This window comes from Neoarius graeffei, chromosome 15, assembly GCF_027579695.1.
Source record: "Neoarius graeffei isolate fNeoGra1 chromosome 15, fNeoGra1.pri, whole genome shotgun sequence".
In the NCBI taxonomy this organism is placed as follows: Eukaryota; Metazoa; Chordata; class Actinopteri; order Siluriformes; family Ariidae; genus Neoarius; species Neoarius graeffei.
Window position 1 is genome coordinate 11,814,302 of NC_083583.1, and position 17,415 is coordinate 11,831,716.

Here is a 17,415-nt window from a genome sequence, read left to right on the forward strand (position 1 = left end):
CCACGGGGCTCGAACCCAGGACCTTCTTGCTGTGAGGCGACAGCGCTAACCACTACACCACCGTTCCGCCCAAACTGGAATTAAAATGGATTTTTGGAGGGTTAGCACCATTTGATTTACACAACATGCGTAAAACTTTAAAGGCACAATTTTTTTTTAAATTGTGACAAACAATAATTAAGATCAAAAAACAGGAATCTGGAGTGTGCATAGGTATTCCCCCCTTTCGTATGAAACCCCTAAATAAGAGCTGGTCCAACCAATTCACTTCATAAGTCACATAATTAGTTGATTAAGATCCACCTGTGTGCAATCAAAGTGTCACATGATCTGTCACATGATGTCTGTATAAATCATCCTGTTCTGGAAGGACCCTGACTCTGCAACCCTACTAAGCAAGCAACATGAAAACCAAGGAGCACTCCAAACAAGTTGTGGAGAAGTAGAGCTCAGGGTTGGGTTATAAAAAATATCCCAAACTTTGAATATCCCACAAGGCACCATTGAGTCCATCCATCCATTATCTGTAACCACTTATCCTGTACAGCGTCGCAGGCAAGCTGGAGCCTATCCCAGCTGACTATGGGCTAGAGGCAGGGTACACCCTGGACAAGTCGCCAGGTCATCGCAGGGCTAATACAAAGAGACAAACAACCATTCACACCTACAGTCAATTTAGAGCCACCAATTAACCTAACCCGCATATCTTTGGACTGTGGGGGAAAACCGGAGCACCTGGAGGAAACTCACGCAGAAAACATGCGAACTCCACACAGAAAGGCCCTCGTCGGCCACTGGGCTCAAACCCAGGACCTTCTTGCTGTGAGGCGACAGTGCTAACCACTACACCACCGTGCCACCCACTATTAAATCCATTATAGCAAAATGGAAAGAATATGGCACCACTACAAACCTGACAAGAGAAGGCTGGCCACCAAAACTCACAGACCGGGCAAGGAGGGCATTAATCAGAGATGCAACAAAGACACCAAAGATAACACTGAAGGAGGTGCAAAGATCCACAGCGGAGATGGGAGTATCTGTCCATAGGACCACTTTAAGCCGTATGCTCCACAGAGCAGGGTTTTATGGAAGAGTGGCCAGAAAAGAAGTTATTGCTTAAAGAAAAGTTACCCCCACATTTGAAGTTTGCCCAACAGCATGTGGCAGACTCCCCAAACAAATGGAAGAAGATTCTCTGGTCAAATGAAACTAAAATTGAACTTTTTGGCCATCATGGGAAACGCCATGTGTGGTCCAAACCCAACACCATTCCTACAGTGAAGCATGGTGGTGGCAGCATCATGCTGTGGGGATATTTTTCATCTGCAGGGACAGGAAAGCTGGTCAGGACTGAAGGAATGATGGCTGGAACTACAGTGAATACAGGGCAATTCGGGAGGAAGACCTGTTTGAGTTAGCCAGAGGTTTGAAAATGGGATAAAGGTTCATGTTCCAGCAGGACAATGACCCTAAACATACAGTGGTGCTTGAAAGTTTGTGAACCCTTTAGAATTTTCTATATTTCTGCATAAATATGACCTAAAACATCATCAGATTTTCACACAAGTCCTAAAAGTAGATAAAGAGAACGTAGTTAAACAAATGAGACAAAAATATTATACTTGTCCATTTATTTATTGAGGAAAATGATCCAATATTACATATCTGTGAGTGGCAAAAGGATGTGAACCTCTAGGATAAGCAGTTAATTTGAAGGTGAAATTAGAGTCAGGTGTTTTCAATCAATGGGATGACAATCAGGTGTGAGTGGGCACCCTGTTTTATTTAAAGAACAGGGATCTATCAAAGTCTAATCTTCACAATACATGTTTGTGGAAGTGTATCATGGCATGAACAAAGCAGATTTCTGAGGACCTCAGAAAAAGCGTTGTTGATGCTCATCAGGCTGGAAAAGGTTACACAACCATCTCTAAAGAGTTTGGACTCCACCAATCCACAGTCAGACAGATTGTGTACAAATGGAGGAAATTCAAGACCATTGTTACCCTCCCCAGGAGTGGTCGACCATCAAAGATCACTCCAAGAGCAAGGTGTGTAATAGTCAGCAAGGTCACAAAGGACCCCAGGGTAACTTCTAAGCAACCGAAGGCCTCTCTCACATTGGCTAATGTTAATGTTCATGAGTCCACCATCAGGAGAACACTGAACAACAATGGTCTGCATGGCAGGGTTGCAAGGAGAAAGCCACTGCTCTCCAAAAAGAACATTGCTGCTCGTCTACAGTTTGCTAAAGATCACATGGACAAGCCAGAAAGCTATTGGAAAATGTTTTGTGGATGGATGAGACCAAAATAGAACTTTCTGGTTTAAATGAGAAGCGTTATGTTTGGAGAAAGGAAAACACTGCATTCCAGCATAAGAACCTTATCCCATCTGTATAACATGGTGGTGGTAGCATCATGGTTTGGGCCTGTTTTGCTGCATCTGGGCCAGGACGGCTTGTCATCATTGATGGAGCAATGAATTCTGAATCATACCAGCAAATTCTAAAGGAAAATGTCAGGACATCTGTCCATGAACTGAATCTCAAGAGAAGGTGGGTCATGCAGCAAGACAACGACCCTAAGCACACAAGTCGTTCTACCAAAGAATGGTTAAAGAAGAATAAAGTGAATGTTTTGGAATGGCCAAGTCAAAGTCCTGACCTTAATCCAATGGCAATGTTGTGGAAGGACCTGAAGCAAGCAGTTCATGTGAGGAAACCCACCAACATCCCAGAGTTGAAGCTGTTCTGTACGGAGGAATGGGCTAAAATTCCTCCAAGCCGGTGTGCAGGACTGATCAACAGTTACCGCAAACGTTTAGTTGCAGTTATTGCTGCACAAGGGGGTCAGACCAGATACTGAAAGCAAAGGTTCACATACTTTTGCCATTCACAGATATGTAATACTGGATCATTTTCCTCAATAAATAAATGACCAAGTATAATATTTTTGTCTCATTTGTTTAACTGGGTTCTCTTTATCTACTTTTAGGACTTGTGTGAAAACCTGATGATGTTTTAGGTCATATTTATGCAGAAATATAGAAAATTCTAAAGGGTTCACAAACTTTCAAGCACCACTGTACTGCTAAAGCTACACTGGAGTGGTTTATATGGAAACATTTAAATGTCTTGGAATGGCCTAGTCAAAGCCCAGACCTCAATCCAGTTGAGAATCTGTGGCCTAACTTGAAGATTGCTGTAGACCAACGCAACCCATCTAACTTGAAGGAGTTGGAGCAGTTTTGCCTTGAGGAATGGGCAAAAATCCCAGTCTCACAATAAAGAAACAGTTTCCACTTTTAAAGTTGTAGGCATGTTGTGTAACTCAAATGGTACTAACCCCCAACAATCCATTTTAATTCCATCTTGTAATGCGACAAAACGGGACAAACACCAAAAAAGATGAAGACTTTTGCAAGACACTGTACGTATGCATAAAAACATCAACACCAGCAGTATTACTGTTTTATAAATTTTTTTTTTAGTCTCTCTTTAATAAGCTTTTTGAAAATGTAATTTCACACTATGAGCTTTCCCCCGGCAGATACGCAAACTGTAGCCTCATTACTGCATACATAAACAAATATTACAACACAGAGTAATCAAACATTTACAATCTACCAGGATTTAAAACTCATATTTGCTGTTTAAACACTGGTTATTATGTTAGGTACGAGTTTGTGATCGTATTCACTTTGACACAATGCATTAGCAATGAAAAGTGTGCAGCACTTCAATATAACACCTCTACAGCAGGAGAACATTTACCTCGACGGTAACTAAAATAACAAATGTAAAGAGTCCACATTATAGCCAAAACAATTTTGTTCCTAATAAGCAATTAAAAAAAAAAGATCTCCTTGAATTCCTGTTGAATCTAGCCTGTTAGCCAGACACGAAATATCATCACTAAAAACAACTCGGTGTCTAAAAACTGTTGGGGTTTTTTTACGCCTTTTTTTGCAGTCTTGCTCTGCACCCTGATAAGATCCAGGTGGCCACGGGTCAGGTCGGAAAAGATCCGTACGTCTGTGTGTGGGACTCGTACACGCTGACCACTGTGTCCATCCTGAGAGACGTCCACACACATGGTGTTGCCTGTTTGGCTTTTGACGCTGATGGACAGGTGAGCATGCAGGGATTTTAGAGATATAGACTGATTGTCGTGGTGCTCGTGTCAAAATATTGGTCTATTTTTATCCTGGCGATCGTTTCAAGCCTGGTCAAGTGCTCAATAATGTACTTGGGATGAATTCAGCTTTTGTTGTAACAGCTTGGCTTGTCTGTCTTCCTTTTGTGTCTAGCGTTTGGTGTCTGTTGGACTTGATGCCAAAAACACAGTGTGCGTATGGGACTGGAAAAAAGGGCGTGTCCTGGCCACCGCCACGGGGCATTCTGATAGGGTAAGTCTATGATCAGCTGAAAGATAATGGGCACTTTTTTTTTGTACATTGTACATGTACAGTACCAGTCAAAAGTTTGTACGCCCCTACTCTACTCATTCATACGTGTTTCTGTATTTTGACTCTTTTCTATATTGTAGAACAATACTGAAGACATCAAAACTATGAAATAACATATGGAGCATAAATGGAATTATGCGGTAAAATAAAAAAGTGTTACAAAACAAAATATGTTTCATATTTTAGATTCTTCAAAGAATCCAGCGTTTACCTTGATGACGCTTGACATGCTATCGGCATTATCTTAACCAGGTTCATGAGGTAGCCACCTGGAATGCTTTTCAATTAAGAGGTCTGTCTCGTCAAAAGTTAATTAGTGGACTAGTTTCTTGCTTTCATAATGTGTTAAAGCCCATCAAACAGTAAATAGTAAATAATAACAATACAAATAATAAAATAGTCCTATTCCATCCACAACTGTAGTAATCCATATTATATCAAGAACTGTTCAGCGAAGTAAAGAGAAACGACAGAATCGTGACTTTAAGACATGAAGTGACTTTTAATTAATAAAAATAAAGAAAAAACATTGATTTAGATAGACGGCGTGTCCAAATTTTTGACTGGTACTCTAACTTCAAAGGTGCAACAGTGACCTGTAACTTAAGTAATCTAGGTATCGTCAGTAAGATTGACCAAATATCCAAATCTCTAACTAAATATATAAAAGATGAAAGTGTTGAAAAATAGTGTTTAATTATAATATCGATTAGGAATAAAATACGACAGGGTGGTGTACAGGCCATTCCAGATACAGAAGTGGTTTATTCCTCTTTCCTCTTATACCAACATAATTTTCCAATAGTTACAATTTTTATCCATTAAAGAATAACACGTGTACAACCCCGATTCCAAAAAAGTTGGGACAAAGTACAAATTGTAAATAAAAACGGAATGCAATGATGTGGAAGTTTCAAAATTCCATATTTTATTCAGAATAGAACATAGATGACATATCAAATGTTTAAACTGAGAAAATGTATCATTTAAAGAGAAAAATTAGGTGATTTTTAAATTTCATGACAACACATCTCAAAAAAGTTGGGACAAGGCCATGTTTACCACTATGAGACATCCCCTTTTCTCTTTACAACAGTCTGTAAACGTCTGGGGACTGAGGAGACAAGTTGCTCAAGTTTAGGGATAGGAATGTTAACTCATTCTTGTCTAATGTAGGATTCTAGTTGCTCAACTGTCTTAGGTCTTTTTTGTCGTATCTTCCGTTTTATGATGCGCCAAATGTTTTCTATGGGTGAAAGATCTGGACTGCAGGCTGGCCAGTTCAGTACCCGGACCCTTCTTCTACGCAACCATGATGCTGTAATTGATGCAGTATGTGGTTTGGCATTGTCATGTTGGAAAATGCAAGGTCTTCCCTGAAAGAGACGTCGTCTGGATGGGAGCATATGTTGCTCTAGAACCTGGATATACCTTTCAGCATTGATGGTGTCTTTCCAGATGTGTAAGCTGCCCATGCCACACGCACTAATGCAACCCCATACCATCAGAGATGCAGGCTTCCGAACTGAGCGCTGATAACAACTTGGGTCGTCCTTCTCCTCTTTAGTCCGAATGACACGGCGTCCCTGATTTCCATAAAGAACTTCACATTTTGATTCATCTGACCACAGAACAGTTTTCTACTTTGCCACAGTCCATTTTAAATGAGTCTTGGCCCAGAGAAGACGTCTGCGCTTCTGGATCATGTTTAGATACGGCTTCTTCTTTGAACTATAGAGTTTTAGCTGGCAACGGCGGATGGCACGGTGAATAGTGTTCACAGATAATGTTCTCTGGAAATATCCCTGAGCCCATTTTGTGATTTCCAATACAGAAGCATGCCTGTATGTGATGCAGTGCCGTCTAAGGGCCCGAAGATCACGGGCACCCAGTATGGTTTTCTGGCCTTGACCCTTACGCACAGAGATTCTTCCAGATTCTCTGAATCTTTTGATGATATTATGCACTGTAGATGATGATACGTTCAAACTCTTTGCAATTTTACACTGTCAAACTCCTTTCTGATATTGCTCCACTATTTGTCGGCGCAGAATTAGGGGGATTGGTGATCCTCTTCCCATCTTTACTTCTGAGAGCCGCTGCCACTCCAAGATGCTCTTTTTATACCCAGTCATGTTAATGACCTATTGCCAATTGACCTAATGAGTTGCAATTTGGTCCTCCAGCTGTTCCTTTTTTGTACCTTTAACTTTTCCAGCCTCTTATTGCCCCTGTCCCAACTTTTTTGAGATGTGTTGCTGTCATGAAATTTCAAATGAGCCAATATTTGGCATGAAATTTCAAAATGTCTCATTTTCGACATTTGATATGTTGTCTATGTTCTACTGTGAATACAATATCAGTTTTTGAGATTTGTAAATTATTGCATTCCGTTTTTATTTACAATTTGTACTTTGTCCCAACTTTTTTGGAATCGGGGTTGTACTTTTTATCCATTTATAAATTCATTTAATATTATGGACTGTTCATGAAACAAGTTTGTCCCAGTTATTTATATTATAGCAACTGTGGACAGTTGCTCCCTCACCAGCATCTCTTTTTACTCTCTCTTCAATTTAATAAGAAAAAACACGCACAAAAAAAACACAGCTTGCTATTCTATAATCATAAGATACAAGATAAAACTTTATTAATCCTGAGGGAAATTATTGTGCCAGAAGTCGCTCCATAACCATACAGTACAAGTTAAAATACAACAATACAAGCTGGAGAGGGAAAAAAAAAAGTACAGTGTTTTGCAAAAGTATTCATCCCCCTTGCTGTTTGTCCTGTTTTGTCGCATTATAACATGGAATTAAAATTGATTTGTTGGGGGTAAGTCACATTTTATTGACACAACATGCCTACCACTTTAAAGGTGCAAATTGTTGTTTTATTGTGACACAAACAATAATTAAGATGAAAAAAACAGAAATCTGGAGTGTGCATAGGTATTCATCCCCAAAGTCAATACTTTGTAGAGCCACCTTTTGCTGCAATTACAGCTGCAAGTCTCTTGAGGTATGTCTCTATTCACCTAGCACATCTAGCCACTGGGATTTTTGCCCATTCCTCAAGGCAAAACTGCTCCAACTCCTTCAAGTTAGATGGGTTGCGTTGGTCTACAGCAATCTTCAAGTTATGCCACAGATTCTCAACTGGATTGAGGTTTGGGCTTTGACTAGGCCATTCCAAGACATTTAAATGGTTCCATATAAACCACTCCAGTGTAGCTTTAGCAGTATGTTTAGGGTCATTGTCTCGCTGGAATGTGAACCTTCATCCCAGTCTCAAACCTCTGGCTGACTCAAACAGGTTTTCCTCCAGAACTGCCCTGTATTTAGTTCCATCCATCTTTCCTTCAGTCCTGACCAGCTTTCCTGTCCCTGCAGATGAAAAATATCCCCACAGCATGATGCTGCCACCACCATGCTTCACTGTAGGAATGGTGTTCTCAGGGTGTTGGGTTTGCGCCACACATGGCATTTCCCATGATGGCCAAAAAGATCAATTTTAGTCTCATCTGGCCAGAGAATCTTCTTCCATGTGTTTGGGGAGTCTGCCACATGTTATTGGGCAAACTCCAAATGTGTTTTCTTAAACAATGACTTTTTTTTTTCTGGCCATGCTTCCACAAAGCCTCTCTCTGTGGAGCATACGGCTTAAAGTGGTCCTATGGACAGATACTCCCATCTCCGCTGTGGATCTTTGCAGCTCCTTCAGTGTTATCTTAGGTGTCTTTGTTGCATCTCTGATTAATGCCCTCCTTGCCCGGTCTGTGAGTTTTGATGGGCGGCCTTCTCTTGTCAGGTTTGTAGTGTGCCATATTCTTTTCATTTTGCTATAATGGATTTAATGGTGCTCCATGGAATATTCAAAGTTTGGGATATTTTTTATAACCCAACCCTGAGCTATACTTCTCCACAACTTTGTCTCTGACCTGTTTGGAGGCTCCTTGGCTCTCATGTTGCTTGCTTAGTAGTGTAGCAGAGTCAGGGTCCTTCAAGAACAGGTTGATTTACACAGACATCATGTGACGGATCATGTGACACTTTGATTGCACAGAGGTGGATCTTAATCAACTAATTATGTGACTTATGAAGTGACTTGGTTGGACCAGCTCTTATTTAGGGGTTTCATATGAAAGGGGGTGAATACCTATGCACACTCCAGATTTCTGTTTTTCCATCTTAATTATTGTTTGTATAACAATAAAACAAAAGTTTCCACCTTTTAAAGTGGTAGGCATGTTGTGTAAATCAAATGGTGTGAAACCTTCAAAAATCCATTTTAATTCCACCTTATAATGCGACAAAACAGGACAAACACCAAGGGGGATGAATACTTTTGCAAGACAACATGTAATAAGAACTGTGCAAGAAATAAATGCCTAAAAACAGTGCCTAATAGAACAACAATAGAAATGCTGTAAGTTACATAAGGGGAATGGCAAAAGCAAAAACCAGTGCCTCAATGGTTAGCATTCTAACAGTAGAAATAAGGTGAGTTATGTAAGAAACTAACCTAATGGTGAAAGTAAATATTGTACATGTGTTGGGGGAAAAATATTGCACATGGTGTTGTGAAAAACATTACTGTACATGACCACTCAGAATATTGCACATGATATAGGTATTATTGTCATGATTGACCAAATGTCCATCTTGCAAAAGGGGGAGGAGTTATAGAGTTTGATGGCCACTGGTAGAAAAGACCTCCTGTGGCGTTCTGTGTTGCTCCTCGGTGGCCTCAGTCTCATGCAGGGGATGGGAGGAATTGTCCATAATACTGAGAAGTTTCCTCAGTATCCTCCTCTCTGACACCTCCACCAACGACTCCAGTTCCAGTCCCAGGACAAACCCAGTTTTCCTGATGAGCTTGTTGAGTCTGTTGGCATCAGCTGCCTTCACCCTGCCTACCAGCACACCACAGCGTAGAAAATGACGCTGGTCACCACATAGTGATAAAATATCTGCAGCAGGGTTCTGCAGACAATGAAAGACCTGAGTCTTCTGGGGAAAAACAGGCAGCTCTGACCTTTCTTGTATAGTGCATTCGTGCTTTTTGTCCAGTCCAGTTTACTGTTTATATGGACGTCCAGGTACCTGTATTCCTCCACAATGTCCACCTCTGTTCTCTTGATGTTGGCTGGGCTCAAACTGGTCCTTTGCTTCCTAAAGTCCACCACCAACTCCTTAGTCTTTGCAACATTGAGTTGCAGGTGGTTAAGTCATAAAAGCGTAAACTCCTCTGGCCTCTGTCCTGAAGACTTTCCTGTAGAGGAAAACATAATACTGTGTGTTAGAAAGCGCTGACACTGGAGACTCCTTCAGTGCTAAATAAGCATGTCTCATTCATCTCATTATCTCTAGCCGCTTTATCCTTCTACAGGGTCGCAGGCAAGCTGGAGCCTATCCCAGCTGACTACGGGTGAAAGGCGGGGTACACCCTGGACAAGTCACCAGGTCATCACAGGGCCGACACATAGACACAGACAACCATTCACACTCTCATTCACACCTACGGTCAATTTAGAGTCACCAGTTAACCTAACCTGCATGTCTTTGGACTGTGGGGAAAACCGGAGCACCCAGAGGAAACCCACGCGGACACGGGGAGAACATGCAAACTCCACACAGAAAGGCCCTCGCCGGCCCCGGGGCTCGAAACCGGACCTTCTTGCTGTGAGGCGACAGCGCTAACCACTACACCACTGTGCCGCCCAATAAGCATGTCCTTGCAGAAATATAAGAAAGATATACTTCACCATATTCACCACATTACGTGAAGCATCCACAATACAATTTCATGTGAATTAGCGATTACTATAGAAACACAAACGTATTAGAACTAGTGCATATAAACCAATGCATTGCAGCCAGAATTATTTTCAGACCTGGAGTTATTTTTATACATATATAGAGGATATTACACGGTGGTGCGAAGATATGAAGTTGATCTTCGAGTGGTGAACATATTCACGAGTGAGCGAAGTGGAATGAGTGAAAATATTTTCAACACGAGAAGTTAAACTTCATATCTTTGAGCCAACGTGTAATGTTCTTTATATTATATGGACACATCTACAAAAAATACGCAAGTTAATCAAAAGAATTTTAACTTTGAACCGGTTCGCCATTTTGACAGCGGGAAAACAATGGGAGTGACATCATCGGAGTGAAATATCAGGAATTGTTATACGTACAGGACACTTTTTTGATGGAATAAAAACACGTGTTCTATTCCCTTCTAGCGTGTTTCATTCGTTTGGTTTGATAGCATGCAATATTTTTAGCATATTGCTTATCCTACGTGTATTACTTCACTCTGCCCAATGGAGAATGAGCGTTGAATATGGTTTACGATATTGCATGGCTGTCAATATTGCATGGTTGTCGCTAGCGAGCGACTGTGACAATTTGTAAACAAACATGGCCGCCAGGTTTGCTTCATTAAATACGGAAGATTTTGAGAATTTTGAAAGAGAAAGACGCGTTGAACACCCAAAAGCAATGTATAATAATAATATTGGCTGGGGTTTTTTTTCATGGTCTATCAGCTATATTCCATTCAGCTACTTGTCTTCAACTCATTCAGTATCATGCTAGCTGAATGGAATATATCTGATAGACCACTCAACGCCAGCCAATATTATTTAAATGTGTCACTCAGATCCGAGATGTATTTTGTATGAAAAATGTGAGCTTTTCAACATGAGAAGACAAACTTCATATTTTCAAGCCAACATGTGATTTTCTTTTTATTATATAGACACATTCACAAACAAAAAGTACCCAAATTTATCAAAATTATTTGCTGATTTCCTCACAAGTGACATATAGAGATTTATGTCACAGTTTTGGTTCTCAATGTCCCAGATGGATCTCGTATGAAAAATACCAGTGATATATTGAAATAATATTGGCTGGTGTTGAGTGGCATATCAGATATATTCCATTCAGCTAGCATGATACTGAACAAGTCAAAGACAAGTAGCTGAATGGAATATATCTGATATACCATGAAAAAAGACAGCCATTATTATTATTATTATTATTATTATAATACATTCAATGGAACAATTATAGATTTACAAAAAGTTAAGAACAGGGCGGTAACTTACCAATATTGAATGCTGATTCTGATCGAATGTAATTCAATGTTCTGTCTCGAAGACATCAAGGCCTGGATGGCCTTGAACTTTTTAAATTTTAATGAAAATAAAACAGAAGTGATGGTGTTTGGCCCCAGCGGCTCTTGTGAACCCTTGCCCGTTGATTTGGGCCCTTTGGCAGACTATGTAAAGTCAACAGTCACAAACTTGGGTTTTAAGATAGACAGTGATTTTAAATTGGATCGGCAAATTAGTTCCGTAGTGAAGTCTAGCTTCATTCAAATTAGGCAGCTGGCAAAGCTGAAGCCTTTCCTTGCACAAACACACTTTGAGACAGTAATCCACGCCTTCATAACATCTTGGCTGGATTACTGTAATGCACTTTATTTTGGAGTTAGCCAGTCCTCCCTCGCACGTCTCCAGCTGGTGCAAAATGCAGCCGCTCGCCTCCTAACTGGAGCACGTAAGAGGGAGCACATAACTCCCATCCTGGTCTCCCTCCACTGGCTGCCTGTGCACTTTAGAGTCCATTTTAAGATTCTTTTATTTGTTTTTAAGTCTTTAAATGGTCTCGCCCCCCCCCTTACCTCTCTGAGCTCCTTCAACCCTACGCTCCTGCTCGGTGCCTCAGGTCAGCTGACTTGCTGCTCCTGGAGGTACCGAGGTCCAAACGGAAGCTCAGAGGGGACATAGCTTTCTCCATTGCTGCTCCAAAATTATGGAACGAGCTACCATTGCACATTAGGCAAGCGTCCTCACTGTCCATTTTTAAAACTAGTCTTAAAACCCATTTTTACTCCTTGGCTTTTAACTCCGCATGAGACTCTGCTCTTGTTTTAGTGTTTTTATGGTTTGCTTTTATTTATTGTTTTATTGTTTCTAATTGCTTTTAAAAACAATGAAACAATGTTTGACTGTTTTTATTTATTTCATTGCTTTTAATTGTTTTATGTCTTTTATGTACAGCACCTTGTTTTCAACTACGGTTGTTTTAAAGTGCTATATAAATAAAGTTGAGTTGAGTTGAGAGTTGAGTCAATCCAATGTACTGTACAAAAGTCCTAACAGTAAAAATGGTATGAGTCCAAAAAGCCTGAACAACAACCCAACTTGTATCCAAGCTCTATCCAGCTTCACAGTTCAAGTTCACAGTTACTTTTGGTCGTAGTTAATTGTTCCATTGCAGTTGTTCAAAACAAAAGGGCTTTGCTGAGTGAAGTCCACGAGTGAAGTCCTCTTGTAAAAGTCTCCGTCACTTTTCCTCACCTCCAAGTAGAACTTTGACAAATTTCCACTATTGCTCGCCTTTCCAGTTTTTCGATGTCCGTTGGTATGTTTTTCTCTTGTAAATATGCGTGAAGAATATCCAGTGAAGTTTTGGAAGCCTTTCAAGTGTTCAGCACGTGTGTCTCTGTAAATCTTCCACTTTTAATGAAGCAAACCTCGCCACCATTTTTGTGTACAAATTGTCACAGTCACTCGAAGCGCGGAAGTTTTACCTCTCTGACGTGTCTCTTTTCCAGTTTTTCGATGTCCGTTCGTTGGTATGTTTTTCTCTTGTAAATAAGCGTGAAGAATATCTAATGAAGTTTTTGTCACCTTTCGGGTGTTCAGTGCGTCTTTAGTTTCAGTTTATTCATTTAGTACTTAAACTGAGTACTGGATTAGCCTCGTATTCTCTCTCTCCCGGCTGACAAAGAAATGATTGTGTGCAGCGCAACAGAAAAGTTTTGTCATTGGATCTTCACGTGAACGCCGATGTGTGATGGTGTGTTGTCTTGACAACGTGCAACATTATAACAATTCAGTTCAGTTCAGTTCAGTTGGTCGGGTTCAATGCCCGAACTGATAATCACATCATCAGTTTTTCTTTGGTTAATCAGACACAAGGTACGCCACCACTCTTGCTGGAGCGGTTGGGGGTTAGGTGCCTTGCTCAAGGGCACTTAAGCCAATCCTGCTAGTCTAGGGAATCGAACCAGCAACCTTTTGGTCCCAAAGCTAAATTATAACAATATTGCACACTCATTCTCCATTGAGGAGAGTGGCATAATACATGGAGGATAAGTGATATGATAAGAATATTGCATGGCATCAATAAACCCGCTAGAAAGGAAAAGAATGCATGTTTTTATGCTATGGAAAAAGTGGCCTGTGTGTATAATAATTCCCAGTAAAACATTCTTGTCTATGTAAAATATATTTTAAAAAACAGCTTCTGACCAATCAGGATCAAGAATGCAACATTGAAGGATTCATGAATTGATACAGCATTTGAATAAGTGGTTTTCTCTTTGTAAGTAGATGAGATAAAGTATGTCCTCTGTAATAAATAGTAAACACACCCTCTCACTCTCTATATATGTATATTCTCTCTCTCTCATTGTATTTTTCTCAGCCTTTTGACTTGCACTCTATAAAAGAAAGCCCTATCACCAAAACAGATCAGATAAACATCTTTTATCGCGTCCAAATGGGCAACGATCAGTAAAATATCAGGTCCATATGGCAACGCAACGCTTGCTGAAAACGATGCAATACACATGCCACACCTCTAGGGGCGCTGTAAGACGGTCCCTTCGGAGACACCAGAACAATAGAAGAAGTAAGGACGCATGCGCATAAACTATTATGCGCGAGACTTCATATTAGCCACAAAGTCAGGAAAATCTGTTCGTAAAATTACATTATAATGACCAAATACAATGAAAAGTATTTTTCCAGTCTCACCTGTGAAAGGTAATCCCATGTGATCTCGTTTGGACGGCAAACCTGTTGGTAGAGTTAAACGCAGCTAATCTTTATTCTCCGCTTTGACCTATCCAATATGGCGGCGAGGATGACGTACGATTCTACGCGGAAGGCGGCGTCTTTAATGGTCCGGAATAAATTGAATGATACACGTTGATGGATTAATTTGTTGTTTCTCACCTGTGAAAGGTAATCCCATGTGATCTCGTTTGGACGGTAAACCTGTTGGTACAGTTAAACGCAGCACATGAATCTTTATTCTCCGCTTTGACCTATCCAATATGGCGGCGAGGATGACGTATGATTCTACGCGGAAGGCGGCGTCTTTAATGGTCCGGAATAAATTGAATGCTACACGTTGATGGATTAATTTGCTCTTCTACGCCCTTTTTGAGGAATGTATTGTAGGACTTAAACCAACATATGAAGAGGTGAGATCGCTCCTTTTTTTCCCTATTTTTGCTGGCGGGATTGACTCTGCCCTAAGGGCAGAGTCTCTCTCTCTCTCTCTCTTTCTCTCTCTCTCACTTTGCACCATTACACAATAAATATTCACAGTGAAAATATTTTGTAAGCGCGTTTCATGAACCAAGTTATAGGATTTGTTGACAACTCGCATCGAGTTCGTTACACTTCTACCCGGCGTGAAGCACTCACAGTCATGTGGTTGTGACGTCATCGTAAACAAATCCGTTCTACTCATCCAGACGACTTCACAACGGCAACGTTGCCAGATCTTTCCACTCTGGAACCCGTTCTCAAAAAGATTGCGTTTTGGGCACCTAAAACGCCGGTGCCGTGTGGACGCCAGGCCTAAACGATAAACAATTGTATCAGAGTCACCTGAATCCGTTGCCGTGTGGACAGGGCCTTTGTCCCCTAGGCACTAGGTTCTCTCAAATGGGAGTCTAAAGATCAGATTTGATATGATTGTGTGCTGTGTGGTCTTTTACAGAAAAGCTCCGATACGATTGTGGTGATGTCTGCTGTGACAGTCTGTCTAAACAAAACCATTTCCTGTGTGGGTTTTTTTTCCCCTAGATCTTCGATATTTCCTGGGATCCTTTCCTGCCGCACAGGCTGGTGAGCTGCGGAGTGAAGCACATTAAAGTGAGTGAACTGTGTGCTCTTTTTCCCCTGACATGCACTAAAAAACTTTGAAAAAACCACATAGGCAGGAAATTCAGCATGCCTTCATGTGTACTAATCGTATATCATCCTCTGTATAATTCCCATCTCCACCTCAGGCTTGGTGTTTGTTCTCTCTCTCTAAGAGAAAGCAATTACTGGTGAGAAAAGCTGACAGATAAAGTCGAATCGAATTAATTGAATTGTCACTCCTGTCCGCTTTAGATAAGGATTTGTAAAAGTATCAGACCACCAGGTTTGACAGCGCATTTTTCAGAGCTGATAACTTCAAGCTGTGTGTGAAATCTGACTTTTGCCCTGATAGGATTTGAATGAAATTCTGAATGAAGTTTCTGTTAAACATTTGTTTGTTCTCGGGTTTTCTTGTCCTAGTTCTGGACGTTATGTGGCAACGCACTGACACCCAAAAGAGGGATCTTTGGAAAGACGGGAGACCTGCAGACGATCCTGTGTTTGGCGACGGCAAAGGACGAAGTGACGTACTCGGGCGCGTTGAACGGAGACATCTACGTGTGGAAGGGACTGAACCTGGTGCGGACCGTGCAGGCAGCTCATGGGGTGCGTGGATTACATGGTTTCTGTTTCTGAAGGTACTCTGTGTTGAACAATACTCAATAATTACATCCTTAATATTATGCTGGGCTTAAAAAAACTAGCAGACATCTTTCCATTTGTTAAAACTAGGGCATCAAACCTTTTATGCACCCTCTTAAGTCCCAAACTGTAACTTATTTATTTACTAATTTATTTATTCTGCTGAAATTCAAATGATGTGCCCAACAAAGCTTACAGGAAAAATCTAGGGTTGTTTATTTTCCCAGTGTTTTTCCAAATCTTCCCTCACCCCCATACATACCTAGCCTGGGAAATCCCATGCTGCTTTGCACAATCGTTCCGATCTGAAAAGACAGCATGGAAACTATGGTCTAAAGGCTCGCCTAAGTTAGGGAGCCAATCAGAGAGTGGGGAGGGGTGGAAAGACGGTGACGCGTACTACTCGACAAACGGAAGCTTGTAGTTTATTTGGGACTGTTTACGGATCACATTTAACATGGCGGCGAGCGATACGAACCAAACTTTCGATCAAGCTTTAGACACTGTTCTGAATAGTTTAGAGCGAAAGTTTGTTTTAAAAAAAGAACAGCGTTTGGCGTTACAGTCTTTCGTTGACACGAAGACAGATGCCTTTGCCTTGCTCCCGACAGGGTTTGGTAAAAGTCTCATTTACCAACTAGCCCTCTTAGTGGCTAAGCAGTAATCGTTCGGTGCCATTGTTTTCCTATTTTTGTTTTGCCTTCTCTTTCTCTTTCCTTCTCTTCTTCGCCTCTTCGTCTTCTTCGTCGCTCTAACTACGTCACCGGGTACAACTGCCATGATTGGCCATGGGCTACGTATACGCCAAATGATAGACATTCGCAATGTCCAATAAACGGCCGTTGACAATCGTAAACCACACCTCCCCTACGAGAAATTCAATACCATATTTCACTTGTGATATGGTCTGGTGTTAACCAGACTAATACATACCCATCTAAATTCCTGAATCTGATTGGTCAAAAGGTTGTAATACATAATTGTTTCCATAGTAACAGCTCATTTTCAAAGGCTTAGATATCAGAAGTTATACATAATTTCAACCTAATAAACATTTTTAATGTTATTTGAAAAGACAAACGTATATTTACAGTTATTCCATGAAATCGAGTCGTACATGAGCTGATAGCTGACGAGGCGCGTAGCACCGAGTTGGTTGTAAGCCGTGTACAATGAGATTGAGTGGAATAACTGTTTCATTCTGTCCACATTCACTGGATTTTGAGAAACAGAGCATTTTTATTTTTAGCAAATTTGATAAATAAAAACTTTATACAAAACGTCCGACAAAATAATTTCCGCTTAGAATGTAAACAAACCGGTGAAATGACAGG

The 17,415-nt window shown here is 40.8% G+C and overlaps 1 protein-coding gene across 2 annotated transcripts in view; it reads left to right on the top strand.

Moving 5' to 3' along the window:
• Positions 1 to 17,415, top strand: part of eml6 (EMAP like 6) — a 186,360-nt gene that overhangs the window by 40,243 nt on the left and 128,702 nt on the right. For both annotated transcript variants that reach the window (XM_060940412.1, XM_060940413.1), the window contains exons 2-5: positions 3,977 to 4,136; positions 4,315 to 4,413; positions 15,380 to 15,448; positions 15,860 to 16,045. In XM_060940412.1, coding sequence (XP_060796395.1) covers positions 3,977 to 4,136; positions 4,315 to 4,413; positions 15,380 to 15,448; positions 15,860 to 16,045 — 514 coding nt within the window. The remainder of the gene's footprint in view (positions 1 to 3,976; positions 4,137 to 4,314; positions 4,414 to 15,379; positions 15,449 to 15,859; positions 16,046 to 17,415) is intronic.